This window comes from Lemur catta, chromosome 10 (assembly GCF_020740605.2).
Source record: "Lemur catta isolate mLemCat1 chromosome 10, mLemCat1.pri, whole genome shotgun sequence".
In the NCBI taxonomy this organism is placed as follows: domain Eukaryota; kingdom Metazoa; phylum Chordata; class Mammalia; order Primates; family Lemuridae; genus Lemur; species Lemur catta.
In genome coordinates, this window is record NC_059137.1 from 83,043,277 (window position 1) to 83,059,179 (window position 15,903).

At 39.5% G+C, this 15,903-nt stretch overlaps 1 protein-coding gene across 4 annotated transcripts in view; it reads left to right on the forward strand.

Annotated features, from left to right (window-relative positions):
- Positions 1-6,563: 6,563 nt before the first annotated feature.
- The window catches only part of TUT7 (terminal uridylyl transferase 7), a 63,008-nt gene continuing 53,668 nt past the window's right edge, over positions 6,564-15,903 (forward strand). For 2 of the 4 annotated variants that reach the window (XM_045562191.1, XM_045562193.1), the window contains exons 1-5: positions 6,564-6,645; positions 7,784-8,334; positions 12,422-12,603; positions 13,146-13,262; positions 13,764-13,941. In XM_045562191.1, the coding sequence (XP_045418147.1) occupies positions 7,815-8,334; positions 12,422-12,603; positions 13,146-13,262; positions 13,764-13,941 (997 nt within the window). In that variant the 5' untranslated portion in view covers positions 6,564-6,645; positions 7,784-7,814. Of the gene's footprint in view, positions 6,646-7,075; positions 7,349-7,783; positions 8,335-12,421; positions 12,604-13,145; positions 13,263-13,763; positions 13,942-15,903 lie in introns of those variants that run through there. The other 2 variants (XM_045562192.1, XM_045562194.1) reach the window with 2 other exon arrangements.

Here is a 15,903-nt window from a genome sequence, read left to right on the forward strand (position 1 = left end):
TTGGCAAACAAACTCTCTTCTTGATTATAATTATTACATGCATTATATTTCTCTGATGTATCTCTCATTGTCTCACATCTTCTGAGAAAACTAAACTCGTGGTATTCCAAAGACTAGAGATGATTCAACAAGCAACAACACCTATATAAATCAGTGACTTGACTGGTCTCATTTTGCCACCTTGTAATGCGATCCTAATTTGGCTTTCGGGATCTTAAAATTCCTCAGTGAGATGTATCCTCCCCGTCCCATCTATGTGGGACAGGACCATCTGGGACTGAGCCTTCCTACTGGTACAGGACTAGCTTCTGACTATATATAAAAGAAGCCAAAACCGTCTGTGTTCATCCACAATACTTTCTTCAAAAGACCTTAATGAAAAGGGGGGAAATGAGAAAAGAAAGATAGCCCAGAGCAGTCTGAGCTACAAATTTACCAAGCCCAGAGAGACATGAGTATGGGACTCCACTCACGCCCCTGCACCCATATCTAGGGGCAATTGTTTAAAGGCATTTTGTTCTTGACTAGCTGCTTCACCCATTATCTTCCTGTTCCTGGAATTTGTGATACAAAGAACAATATACAGCGAATCAATATCTTATGTTACTTTAGTGTATTAGTAAATTCTTGGTAACAGCTTAGGAACTGCCTCTTCTTTTTCCCTTAAAAACCCATTTGTAACTGCTGCTAATTGGAGTGTATATTCAGGGCAGCTTGAATGCATGCTCGTGGGTGGCCATCCTCAAGCTTTAGGCTCAAATGAACTCTAAACTTAATCATATTTTCTGAATCTCATTAGTTAAGGTTGACACATTGAAACCCGCACCACCCCTCTGAATTCTTAGTTTTGTGAGTCACTCAAAGTCCTTATTCCTCAAGCTAGTTTAAATCAGGTTTTATATTAAACTCAAAGCTATATGCATCCTAATTGACTCAAGAAGTACTCTAACACAACTATCCATGAATTTTTTTTTTTAAAAGGGAAAGCTATTATGAGGGTATTAAAAACTCTAGCTAGAGAGTGAGGGAGGGATAGACTATTTTCAGCTTTATTTTTACTCCTACTGTAGCATTAGACATTTGTAAGAGAACTATTATACCGTAGTAAAAACAGGAGAATCAAATGTTCATGAAGAACCATTGCTGTAGAGTCTGGCTTGCCCTGTATCTTTCATTCATTCCAGAAATATTTTTAGAGAGCCTGCCCTGAGTCAGGTGGTGTCTTAGGTCCAGGGATGACATACCAGTAAACCTAACAGGCAAATCTCCTCCCTTGTTAAATTTGTCTTCTAGTGGAGGGAGACAGAAAAGACACAAATAACAATAATAAATATTTCTTTATGGGAAGTGACATGGCGTATATAGCTCTATAACAGAAAAAAAAAATAGACCAGGTATTGGGAAAGCAGAGAGAGAGTGGTGGACTACAATTTAAAAGGGTGGTCAGCATAGGTCACATCGAGAATCTGATCTCTGAGCAAAGATATGAAGGGGAAGAGGAGGTGAGCAAGACAGATACCTAAGGAAAAGTGTTCTAGGCAGAGGGAATACCCAGTGCTAAGCCCTAAGACCAAAGCTTTCCTGGTGTGATAGACAAATTGCAAGGCTAGTGTAGCTAGGGTGCAGGGGAATAGGAGTGGGGCTGTCAAGGAAAAACCATTTTCCTACTTTACTCTCATACTCAGCACACTTCTGTGACCATATTGGGGTTCTCCACATACCAAGTGTTGGGGTTCAGAAAATAATACTCCAAAATATGGCACTTTAGCATGCTGAGTGCTTTGAATAAAGGAAATTGAAAGGCCTAAGAAATAAGCCTTAGAATCAGAAACTTCTCTCAGACATTTTCTTGCCCTTCCCCCAACTCCACCCCAGGGGCTTTCTCTCAACTTCCCTTATCTGAGTAAGGAAAGTTTCTCCAGAAGAAATGCAATCCACTTGGATCTCCTCCCTGGAATCTATATTAACCAGAGGAGATTAACTGATATTTCAGTAGAGAAGACTAAGTCTTCATGCCCAGGACACCACTCCCGGATAGATTTTCATCAGTTTTATTTATTCATTTATTTTTGAGACATGGTCTCACTCTGTCACTCAGGCTGGAGTGCAGCGGCATCATCATAGCTCACAGCAACCTCAAACTCTTGGGCTCAAGCAATTCTCCTGCCTCAGCCTCCTGAGTAGCTAGGACTACAGGTGCATGTCACCATGCCCAGCTAATTTTTTATTTATTGTTTTGTTGAGATGATTTCATTCTCTTGCCCATGCTGGTCTTGGACTCCTGGCCTCAAATGATCCTCCCACCTCAACCTCTCAAAGTGCTGGGATTATAGGTATGAGTCACCACACCTGGCTTTACCCTATTCTTTTAACTATTGTTGTAAGGGCTGTTACTTGAGAGACATCTGTATAAGACAACTTTTGCTGGCCATGCCCTTTCTCTCCCCCACCCACCCATGGCTTGTGTCACCATTTCCCCACCAGAGGCCCTGGTTTCTTTCTGTAGCTCAGGGTGCGATTGAACCTTCAGCCGTCTGGCCCTTCTTTGAGGTCTATATTTTGTGTGGCTCTCCTGAGCTTGCTTGTTAATAAATTTGTATGGTTTTTCTCCTACTAATCTCTGTATTGTCAGTTTATTTTATAGATTCAACTTACCAAAACTTCAGACGGTAGAAAGTTCCTTTCACTCCCATAGAAATAATTCTCCAGCAGACACGAACTAGGTGTCCTATAATTCAATTCAGATACTGTCTATCTGGTGACATGTCAGATCCCACAGGTTGGCAGCTCAGTCCCACAAGACTGCCCCCACTTCAGATGCCAATTGCAAGTGTGAGCCACCCATACTTCTGGCCGACTGGTTTCTGGGGTTCCCATGCCCCGCTCCTTGGGTTCAGTTAATTTTCTAGGATGGCCCACAGAACTCAGGGAAATACATTTATTGGTGTATTATAAAGGATATTATAAAGAATACAGGTGAACAGCCAGGTGAAGAGGTACATAGGGCAAGGTATAGGGGTAGGGGACACAAGTTCTAAGCCCTCTGGACAAGCACCTTCCTTTAAGAGTTCTTACAAAGCTTGATCTCTAACCCTCCTCCCCTTCCCAAGGTCAATTGGTGGAACTTATGCTTCTAACCCTCTAATCCTCTAATCACTTGGTCTTTCTGGTGACTGGCCCCATCCTGAGGCTATCTGAGGGCTCCACCCTAAATTGCTTCATTAGCATAAACTGGGGAGTTACTAAAGGGGCTCATTATGAATAACAAAAAGCACTCCTGTCAGTCAGGCAATTTCAAGGATTCAGGAGCTCTATGACAGGAACCACTGGAGTAAAAAGAATAAGAAGTGAGATCTTAAGGCAAAGGGAGGGGCTCTGTAACTATGGTAATGACTTGGGTTTTTACTCCCAGAGTAATGAAGAGCCATTGAAGGGTTTTGACGGGGAAAATGACATAGTCTGGTTTAGGTTTTAAAATGAGTTTTTTGGCTACAGTGTTGAGACTAGATTGGAGGACAAAGGTGGAAGCTATTGATTGCAGCAATCCAGCCAAGCAAAGGTGGTGGCTCGCAGTATAAGTGATGAGAAGTCATTGAACTCTGGGCAGATTTGAAGGAGGAACCAACAGACTTAACTAACAAAGTGGATAAAAATCATTGCCCATTGCGTTTAAACAGTAAAGCTCCTTAAAAAAAAAGTGGTAAAAAAATTGGCTGATAAAGCTATGAATATAATTCCTGCACTTCTGACTCCATGGCCCTATAGGGAAAAACGGAACTGGGTTTGTTAAAAATTGGCTTGTCGAGATGTATCAAACTATTAAGCTTCTGATCCAAGACACAAGACATATTGTAACATATGAAGTAATATTAATGTCCTCTGAACAAGTTACTATAGTATAGTTGTCTCCAAACCAAAGGGCAGCCTTTCCCCCCACATTTCTGCTCCCAATTGTTGGAAATATGCCTAGATCACAAAGTAATCACCACAAAGATTCTGAAAAACTCAGTAGTCCTTTCAGTGACACCCAAAGAAAGAGCAAATCAAACTTTTCAAATGGATTGTAAGGATTCCCATGACCAATTTAAATTTCCATTACAGTATAATATGTACAGAAAAGGGTATATTACGCTCTCAATATCTTTTGATTAGTATTGCATCTTATTTTAGAAAGCCTCCTGTATCCTCAAGATGAATCTTAAAAGCAACTAATTTGGAATAAGAGAAGTTAGGCTTTGGGGAAACACATGGAACTAAATGCAAATAAAAATATTTTATTTTTTTAACATCACCTTTTTGAAACCTAAAAAAGTATTTTAAATCCTTAAAAAAAATGTATCCTCTGCTGTTCTTCCAGAACTCTAGGCAACTGAGGCAGACTTTCCCTAAACCAGTTCTTTTGTACACTGATTACTTACTCACTTGGGTGTGGTGACGCTGTTGTCCCATAACAAATGTAATCATGTATCACCACGCTCTGTTTGGCCTTTTATATAAAGGACCATGTCTGCCTGTCGAACACATCATTAGTTTGATTCTCATGTATTTGCAGAACCAAAGTATCTAAGTAAGTAATTATACATAAAATTGTAGGAATGTGTTTTAAATCGCCTTTAGTATGGCCACATGGTTAAGAACAGACTCCTCTATTGTTCGGATTCCAGCAGTGCCATTACTCACTATAAATGCTAACTTTCCACATCTTTAAAATTGGAGGGGCAGGGTGAGGTGGCTCACACCTGTAATGCTAGCACTCTGGGAGGCTGAAGCGAGAGGACTGCTTGAGGTCAGGAGTTCGAGACCAAGAACGAGACAGAAAAATTAGCCGGGTGTGGTGGCACATGCCTGTAGTCCCAGCTACTCCAGAGCACGAGGCAGGAGGATCCCTTGAGCCCAGGAGTTTGAGGTTGCCGTGAGCTAGGCTGACGCCACAGCACTCTACTCAGGGCAACAGAGACTACGTCTCAAAAAAATAATAATCAAATAAAATAAAATAAAATTGGAATTCCCAGGTAGCCAGGCAGCCGAGCGGGAAAATAGCTTGAGCCCAGGACTCTTCCTCTCTTTTTTTCTTTTTGAGACAGAGTCTGGCTCTTAGCCCAGGCTGGATGGAATACAGTGCGGCTATATCATAGTTCACTGTAACCAGAATTCCTTGGCTTAACCAATCCTCCAGGTTCGGCCTCCCAAGTAACAAGGACTACAGGCACGAGCCACACGTCCTCCCCCGCAACCTGGGCCCCCTCAAATTTTTAAATTTTTTGTGGAGAGAAATTTCACTATATTGCCCATGCTGGTCTTGAACTTTTGGACTCAAGTGATCCTCCAGCCTCGGCCTCACAAAGTGGTTACAAGCATGAACCACTAAGCTTGGTGTCACGTCTTTAAAAAAATAAAAAATTAAATTGGTATAATGATATTTTCTTCAAGTTGTGAGGATTAAATGAGTTAATATTTGTAAAGCCCTTAAAACAGCTCCTGGCAATAGCCAGTCCTTCATGTGTTCATTATTATCCTAAGATCATTGCCCCACAGAACCTCATGGATTTAAATTTATATGCTCTAAAAAAAAAGTAGAGAAATGAAGACTCACATTTTCCCAGCGCTCCCTAATTTTATGAATTGCTTGATGCTTTTGAAAGCATTTAGAACACCGCATATAGCAAGCAAAGTAATTAAAGAAACGGGAAAAAGCAACCTTGGGTTTGAGGTGTGCATTCTTTGTTCAAAAATTCAAGTTTTACCCTCCCTGATCATCCTTTACCATTACACATATTCTTCAGAACACACTGATTTCTTTAAAAGTAAAACTAATCCTCCCCACCCTTTTCGCTCTAGCCCTGCCCCTTTGCCTTTCCCGAGGGTGGGGCGGGGGGAAACTAATCCTTACACAATCTAAGGAAGAGGCTAAGCATTTCCCTTGACCACATCGAGATCTGGCTCAACAATGGATGTTTAAATGCTGGTATTTCTACAAGGTCGGCAATTCCGACCTCTTTAAAACATTAAACCACTCCAAATATCAGAAAAAACAGCCGCATCGCTACGAGGCCTCGGAGCTAGGCTTAATTCCCCCTGGAGGCAACCAAGGAGCATCCAGAGGCAAAGCCCAGCCCAGAGGCGCGCTGGGGAAGGCGCCTGCGCCTGCCCGCCAACTCCACATCCCTCTCCGGGCGCAGGCGGCTTGGCGCCCCACGCCTCCCCGGGGCAGAGGGGCTTGGCCCCCACGCCCACAGCAAAGGGGAACCATGCGGCGCGCCGACGCCGGGAACAAGGAGGGGCGTACGCTGCTCACGGTAGAGGGCCGGGCCCGCGCCCCCGAGCGCCGGAAGAGCCGCTGAGCCGCGGACCTGCTGGCGCCCAGGAGCTCGCCCCGGGCCGGACCCGACACGAGGAAGGCCGCGACACCCGCGACTCCAGGCTGGGCGGGGCCGGGCGCGGCGGGGCGGGGCGGCGCGGCGGTGGGCGGTGCTTCGGACGCTGCGCGCGTTTCCGGCGTGCGCGGCGGAGCACTGGGGCGTGGGCACTGCCGGCACCCAATCACGAACAATGAGACTGCGCTGAGCGCCGGAAGTGGGGCCGAAGGAAAACACGGAGAGGGAGCCCGGCTGGGACAGGAATAAGCTGGGGACCGCGGCGAAGGCGGTGAGTGCTCCCGGGCGTCTTCTCCCCGCGTCCCTCCCAGATTCGCTTCCGGGCTGCGTCTGCAAGGGGTCCCCTGGTCTCCAGAGCAGAGGTTGGGCCTGGCCCCGGAGATGCGTTGGCTCCATCCTCCGCCGGCCTCCTCGCCCCAGTTTGAGTGAGCGGAGAGTCCCCAAGCCACCGGGGACTGAGGTCTCGGGTTGTAGTTCGCGTCTTCACTTTGTGTCAGACTGTGCGAAGGCCGAAGAAGGGATTTGGGGCTAGGCACTCGGTCCCGGCCCCTTTGCCGGCCAGGGGGCCCCGGAACCCCATTGAGGCAGCAGGTCACTTCCTGCTTCCTGGTCCCCACGGTGGCTTCGTGGCTGGGAGTGCAGGGCCGCCTCCTCTTTCTCCGCCTCGGGCTCTGAAGGGTGGAAACTGAGGCAGATCGAGGGTGGGGCGGTCAAATGGGGATCGAAAAGGAATGTCATACCGCAGAGAATTGCTGTTCGTAACAAAACCAAACTTGTCTGAGGTTGGAGAACGAGGAATGGGGAGGTGAACTGGAGTTGTCCCTTGGTCTGAAACGTAGCCCCTTTGGCTAGAGCGGTACCTTGATCGGGAGCCCAGCCCCTCCGTAGCATAAGCGATTGAAGCCGGTCTGTTGGAGTTGAGATGGAGCATACTTCGTTCACGTAAAGTTTCGGTTACTGTGTAACACTGAAAAGTAAGGCCAGCTTTTTTTTTTTTAACACTGTTTCAAGAGTTTTGTAACAGTATTAGCTTGGGACGAGTTTTTTTTTTTTTTTTTTTTGAAGAAAAGCGCTTTTATATAGGTAAAAGGCGACCAATTTGGTATGAGTAACATTTTACTAAGCTACGGTTCTGGAACTTATAGGAGCTTCTGTTATTCATAGATTTAATTTTCATGCTAAATAAGAAGTACTACTTTTCATGAAGAATATTATAGGATTAAGCCTCCTAACTTCTAGGGTAATGTACTGATTATTACGAATGTGATAGAAATTGTATAAAAAGACAAAATAGGAAAAGAGGAGTGTCTTCTAAGCTTTTGGGGTTCTGTATGATAAATGTGCCATTTTGTGTACTTGGTATGATATCTTGTTACAGTTTGATGTTTCACCAAAATGCCTTCTTTCAGGTGCAAAGTAAGAAAATTGAAGTCAAGCACCATGGGAGATACAGCAAAACCTTATTTTGTGAAGCGCACGAAAGACCGAGGGACTATGGATGATGATGATTTCAGAAGGGGTCACCCCCAACAAGATTATTTAATAATGGATGATTATGCTAAAGGCCATATCAGTAAAATGGAAAAGAGCCTTCCAAAAAAAAAGATGACACCAGGGAATTATGGGAATACCCCCAGGAAAGGACCATATACTGTTTCCAGCAATCCATATGCATTTAAAAACCCAATCTACAGTCAACCTGCTTGGATAAATGACAACCACAAAGATCAGAGTAAGAGATGGCTATCCGATGAACTTACTGGTAATTCAGACAATTGGAGAGAATTCAAACCTGGACCTAGAATTCCTGTTATAAGCCGACCTAGGAAAGACTCATTTCAAGAAACTGAAGATAGTTATAGATGGCAAGATGCAAGAGGCTGCAGAACTGTAAGACGACTGTTTCATAAAGACCTAACAATCCTTGAAACTATGTCAGAAATGGAAGCAGGAAGTCCTGGTAATGTGTTCCAATTTGTCAGGTTACAACTCCTAAGTCATCAGTGTCTTATTCTTTTTAACCAAACGAGTTTAGTTATTTTTAGCAATTCAGTTTCAACTTTTCATAGTTTTTCTGTTTTAAGACGTGATCACTTATTTAATGTGATTAAGGGTTTTTACCGTGGTATTTGGGCAACTTCTACGCATTTCATATATTGAACTCTTTAAAAGTTTGCTTTGCCCCAAGGTGCATTTTACTTTAGTAAATATTTTCCATTGGTGTCTTTTTATAGAAGAGGGTGGTTATGTCCCCCTGGAGACCTTATCATAATTGCTGAGTGGTGTGTATGTATTTTTAAAATTTTGATTATAATTTTGTATATGAATAATGAATGTGTTCATAATATAAATGATAATATAAAGCTAAAAAATAATTTTGTTGATATAAAAACAATATAGACTACATATATCTCCTGCCACAAAAGGGATATGTGTTTCGGATGGTGTATCAATCTCCCTAGAAGGATAACCTAAGATTTTTGTTTTTCAAAAGAGAGCATGGCAAACAGATTGAGAAACATGACAAGAAATACAGATAAAAGCTTTGCTGTTTGGTTTCAGGAAAACCAAAACCCATTTCTAAGTGCCCTCACATGCTTGGTTAATTGCCTCAAAGTGATGCTTTATATGTTTTTCTGAAAGGTAAAGAGTAGATTTTGTCCATGTAGCAATGATTTCTATAAACAGGAATGTTATTTTTATCTAATGGATAGTATTTACTGAAATGAAATAAAGTTATAAATTGGATGGGAAAAATGAAACAATATTTAGTGTGAAAATGAAAATTATACTTGGAGAAATGGACTTGTAGTTTTATTGGTTGAAAGCGTTTATTAGTGGCCATGTAGAATGAGTTGCAAACTAGCTAGCACTTTTAAAATTTTTTTAATTTAAATTGCATTCAGGCAATATGTACACTTTGCAGATCTCCAGAGGCCTTTTTTCTTCATGTTATCTCACAGTGGTCAGTTCATATATGTTACCTGTAAGCTATTTGAGTTTGTGAATATGCATGTAGAATACTTGAAAAAGATTATTTTTTAATCTTTAGGAGGTCTTATGGTAAAAATGAAAATCTCAAGCATTTGTTAATATTAAATGGAGGAAAATGTGCTGTTCTTCTATATTTTTAATAGGAAAATTAGGAGTAAATGCCAGTATCAAGTAACAGAAACAGAATGAACTGTTATAAAGGAATTAAATAGTAGGGAGAGATAAAACTTTAGCCTTATAAATCTTTAAGCTAGAAATTACTTGAAGGAGTTATCTGATGCGGCACTCTGTTGTGATATCTCAAAGGTGGAATCACAATTTTACAAATTAGGCAGCTGCAGCTCCAGGAGGTTAAATTTATCCAGACCTGCTTATGCACAGTTGTAGATTAAAAAGTGGAACTGAAATCAGGAGCTCTCTGGCCATTAACTCAGCCTCGCTGGACCTGGAATCTTGACAGAGGGGAACTAAGCTCTTGATTTGTTTTTCTTTTTAAAAAATTATGTGTATTTAAGTATTTCTGTATTACTGTGTCCAGGTGGGATGTGGACATTTAATTTAGTTACCAAAAGTTGGTCTTTTAGAAAAGAAGTTGATATTGAAAAGCATTTTAAAAACAAAGGTTTATTAGATCAAAAATGTGCCACTAGACATATTTAAAGGAACCATTTGCAGACCAAAAAACTCTTAATATGTATTTATTTGGTTTTAAAAACAACTATAAAGAAGTTGCTTTTAAGTATGTTTGAACAGGAAATGCGTTTTCATTCATTGTCTTTATTGAAGGTAATACAAAATCATGCATGTTTTCTCTATATGAAGTACAGATGTCTGCTTTCAGTTACTAAATGAACTATTCAGCTTCTATCCCTTGAAAATCTTCATAAAAGAAGTATTAAACATGGGTATAACATTATTTACTGTAGAGAGAAAATTGGTTTAAAGTATAAACTTTGCACTACATTCAAAGGATCCTAAAAAGGATCTCATTAAACGATGTGAGAAGATGTAATGAAAATTAGGTTAGAGTTACTTTTTTTAAAAAATATAGTACTACCTTCTGTTTTTTAGTCTATATTACTACTCCTACCTCATCCCTCAAATGTCCTAGATTGCCAATTTAATGTATTTTGGACAATGCCATTAATGATCTTAGCTGGAAAACATCCACTCAAATACATGTGTCCTTTGTGAATAGAATAATGGACGATATGCAAATAAAATATGTGAAATTTAGAATGCCGAATATAGAGAATTCTTATTACAATAAATCTGGAATGAACCATGTAGTCTTCCTCTAAGTAATTGTGGGAAGTTTCTTTCCATCAGTACCCAGTTTTGCCTTCCAAGAGTCCCTCCAGCTAGATTTTATTTGTTAGTTTTTACCGTGCAAGCCTGTGAAACTCAGAAGGTTATATTGCCTTGTCTGTTCTAGTCTACTCTAGATGTGAATGAGTATGTTCCAAGAAGGGATTTTAGTAATTTCTTTTCAGTTTTTATATTGTTAGATAGAAGGCTGAATTTCAGAATTCCATCTATATTTTAATCTGTATTTCAAATCCCTTGAGTCCTTTGACTTAGTCATGTCTCCTTGGACAAGTTACTTATTCTCTCAGACCAGCATTGTCCCCATCTGTACAAGGGGACAATATTAGCATCCATGACAGGTTACTGTAGTGATTTAGCGAGGCAGTGCATATACAGTGCTTGCTTTACATCTGTTGCATAATACTCAGTATGGTAGCTGCTATTATAGTCGTCCAACAGAATTTCTGCAGCCATTCACTTCTCTGTATAAAAGCACTAGGAATAAATTAAGTGAAAATGTACACATCGATAAGTAAAAGAAGTGCTTATCTCAAAAATTTGTTCAGACCAAGAATACTGGCCTTAAAAGATTAATGATAATTTAAGTGGGAGTAGGGCAGGTGTTAAGAAGGAAGTGTTAAGGTAGCCCAATTTTTTATTTAAAAGACTACTTACCTTTTAGCATTTTATCTGTTCAGTCCATTTTGATTGAATTTTTAAAACTGTTTTTCCTGACACTTCCTTAATTTCCCATACTAGTAATGAATTCCTCTGAAACCTTGATGGGGGAATTGCATCATGCAGGGCATTTCAGTAGGTTTATATTTCCAAGGACTAATTTATTTTAATCGTATGTGTTACTACTAATAGCTTCATTTTTCAGAACTTGATAAGAGTTATCAAAACTATTTAAAACATTTTTTTGTAGTTCAATCCCACAGTTACTTTGTTTGACAGGTTGAAAAGTTAGAAGTTTTAAAAAAGAACAGATTCATTTATTCATTATGAAGGTTGTAGAACTAACAGCAAAGTTTATAAAAACAAATGTACTTAGAGAAAACTTTTATTTCAACTACCAGTTGTTTTTTTGTTTTGAAATATGCTCAGTGTGTATGTAGGCCATTCAAAAAAGCTAAAATAAAAGTAAAGATAAAATGGGAAATAGTCCTCAGTAAATAAAATTTTGGCTTGGACTTCATGTTAATGGAGAGACCCCATTATGTGTTATTGAAGGCTACATTTGCAACTAAAGGATTGATTTTTTTTTTTTTTTTTTTTTTACTGCTGATACGGATATAGTTGATTGCTAAGTTCTCCAGATGTACATTGTCCATTTTTGCCCTATAGGAGATTATTCACTTATAAAAAAGTGAAAGCAAATGTGTATGGTTTTAATCAGAATAACAAATGTACTTTTGGGTATTCTAGAGTGTATTAGATATATGTACATCATGTATTGTAATATACTAAGTATAGTCAAATTATAAATATGCTTGCCTTCTGAGGATAATTAAGTTTTTCAAAAAGATGATTTTTATGGATCAGTGCCTCCAGGTATTAATAATATGCTTCCTGAATACACTATTCAAGCTTTTTGTCTGTGGGAAAGGTACTTTTCCTTTTGCTTCCAGTTCAGATGTGATTTATTCTCTCACATGATTTAATTAATATAGGTATAAGTTCTGTTTTTTACTCAGGAGTGGTATTATTCAATATTGCCAACAATATTTTTCCCCTAACTTAAGAAAACAAGAAGCAGAGGTCCAGACCTAGGAAGCCACGGAGGACCAGAAATGAGGAAAACGAGCAGGACGGAGACTTGGAAGGCCCTGTGATTGATGAGTCTGTACTTTCAACGAAGGAGCTACTGGGCTTACAGCAGGCTGAGGAGCGATTGAAAAGAGACTGCATTGAAAGGCTAAAGAGGGTAACGTCTTTGTACATATGTTTATTAAAATCCTTGTTTTGGTTTAAGCTATATTAGTAATTGGGAGTACATGCTTTTATGAATAAAGTATCCTATCAGTATTTAAGCACTAAAAGTTAAAAGTGATATTCAGTGTTATCTTATAGAATTAAGAGTAATTGCTGTTATACTTAAAATGACAATTAGGATAATGGTAAAGGGAAACAATAATAAGTAACAATTTTGAAAGTGAAGGAGAAGCTGGGCATGTTGGCACAACTGTAGTACCAGCTACTTGGGAGGTTGAGACAGGAGGGTCACTTGAGCCCAGGAATTTGAGGCTATAGTGTGTGCACTGATCATGCTTGTAAATAGCTACTGCACTCCAGTCTGGGCAACACAGTGAGTCCCTGTATCTTAAAAAAAAAAAAAAAAAGCTGAGGGGGAAATAATTTTCTGGCTAATTCTGTTTACCTGTGTGTTTGGAGATACGTATCTTTATTTATGTACATATATACATGTAAATGAATTCATGTATATACACAAATCTTTTCAAATTATAGCGACCACGAAACTACCCTACAGCAAAGTACACCTGCAAACTCTGTGATGTTTTAATTGAATCAGTTGCATTTGCCCATAAACATATCAAAGAGAAGAGGCACAAGAAAAACATCAAGGTAGGTTTAATGTCACCCAAACAAATATGCTTACCTGTGAGTTATTACTTGTCATCTTTGTGGCTTTCTTCTTCTTAAGGCTATGAAATTGATAACTTTACTACTTTATACTACTTTATTTACTGAATTTATTTTAGCCAGAATACTTTATATTGGTCATATGTGTTTTGCTGGGCAGTCTTACGAATTTCCTTCAGTATCAGGATGCATAAGTCATTGATAGGACCTAGCTATATGTCCTTGTCCCTGTAATAAGTAAATAATTAGTTTATCATTGCTGTTTCTCTTTTCTTCCTCCTGCCCATTCTATTATCACTGATCCATATTATAGGCATAAAGAAGTGTTTATATGTTTAATAGGATGAAGACTAACACAGCTAAAATGAGAAGGGGGGCTAAGAAAAGGACTCCAGAAAATTTTATAGGATGTTGTCTCAGTGAATGGTAGAAGGTTAAAATTGTGTGTAAGTCATTTTTAATCTCAACTTTTCATCTTAAAAGGAGAAGCAGGAGGAAGAATTGCTCACTACATTACCCCCGCCGGCACCCTCCCAGATAAATGCAATTGGCATTGCTATTGACAAAGTGGTACAGGAGTTTGGCTTGCACAATGAGAACTTGGGACAGAGGCTAGAAATTAAACGTATCATGGAAAATGTGTTCCAACACAAGTTACCAGGTATTTTCTAGATTTTTCTATTTAGCTATCTAAAATTACCTTATTCATTTTTCCTACCACTGTAATTTTCACCCAATACAATTTCATTTGCCATGTTCTGAAGCTCTTGGTTTTTGTATTTTTGTTTTTCCTGGCTTCCCCCAAGGTAACAAAGATTTTCTCACGTGTATTGTCATTATAAACCTGTTTTCATTATAAATTTCATTGTGTGCATGAACTTTAGTTGAATGCCTCATTGGGGTACTATGGGACTTTTGCGTATACATTTGTTTACTTGTTTACCTTCCTCCCCATTTAATCGACACAATATTTTGAGTTAAAATCAAAAAAAGTATCTTGAAATTATTTTTAGGTTGTTCATGTCAAACAAGATTTTATTTAACCATACTAACATCTAAAATGAGCTTAGAAAACTAATTTGTAAGTAATTTATAATGGGTATTGTTATTTTTCCAAGTTATGTCTGTCTTCTACCGATTTTTAATTTTAGATCCTTGGCTTGGAGGGGCATAGTGTTTGGAGTATGTTACTTAATGAAAATTTGAGGCTGGGTACGGTAAATGCCTGGCACAGCTGCTGTCAGTCCTTGACAGCAACAAACCCTGCCCCTGTGTGGGCACACACGCACACACATACACATACACACCCTGTTATTCATGTGTAGATAAGTGATTGGAATAGGTTAATTATTCTTAATTCTTGCTGTGCATCATAATTATCTGTGGAGCCAGGGACAGCTACTTCTAGAAAATTACTACAAGTACTTCTGATTCATAGCTAGGGTTAGAACTATTTGTTCTACTGAAAGATCATAGAGGCTGGGCAGGTTGGCTCACACCTGTAATCCCAGCACTTTGGGAAGGCTAAGATGGAAAGATTACTTTAGGCCGGGAGTTTGAGACCAGCCTGGGCAATATAGCAAGACCCTGTCTCTACAAAAATTTAAAAATTAGCCAGACTTGGGGATGTGTGCCTATAGTCCTACCTACTTGGGAGGCTAAGGTTAAGAGAATCACTTTAGCCTAGGAATTCAAGGTTACAGTGAGCTGTGATTGCTCTGCTTTACTCCAGCCTGGGACATAGAATGAGACCCTGTCTCTTTTTTTAAAAAATAAAAACAGAAAGATCATACGTATAGTAATTATAACATGTATACTTTCATAAGAATAAGGAGAGAGAAGCCACTCATTTCATTATAGGTATCTCCTGCAAACTCAATTGTAATTTTGATGATTTTTTTTTTTTTTTTTTTGAGACAGAGTCTCACTCTGTTGCCTGGGCTAGAGTGAGTGCCGTGACATCATCCTAGCTCACAGCAACCTCAAACTCCTGGGCTCAAGCGATCCTACTGTCTCAGCCTCCCGAGTAGCTGGGACTACAGGCATGCGCCACCATGCCCGGCTAATTTTTTCCATATATATTTAGTTGTCCATATAATTTCTTTCTATTTTTAGTAGAGACGGGGTCTCGCTCTTGCTCAGGCTGGTCTCGAACTCCTGAGCTCAAACGATCCACCCGCCTCAGCCTCCCAAGTGCTAGGATTACAAACGTGAGCCACCGCGCCCGGCCAATTTTGATGATTTTTGCTATAGAATGCTGTGTAGAATTAAATGTACTTTGTTATGAAAAACTATTAAAACCCAAATAAATCAGTTGAATTAGCAAACCTCAAAAAATAAAAATCTCTGATGAGAAAGAATAATATTTTGGCACAACAGTAGTAAAATATTGAAAACAAATGTCCTAAATATAGGTAGTACACATATACACATGCACCTTCCTCTGTAGAGTGATGTAGCATTTTAAATTATATCAGTGATATTATAATTAGTTTTCAAAAGTTTTTCTAAAGGGATTGTTCTGTCAAATGCTTTTTGTTCATAATCTAATGAGTAATTCAAATTAAAAAATAACTTTATGTTGAAAGACTATTTTTGTTATTATTATTTTAAACATGCTCGT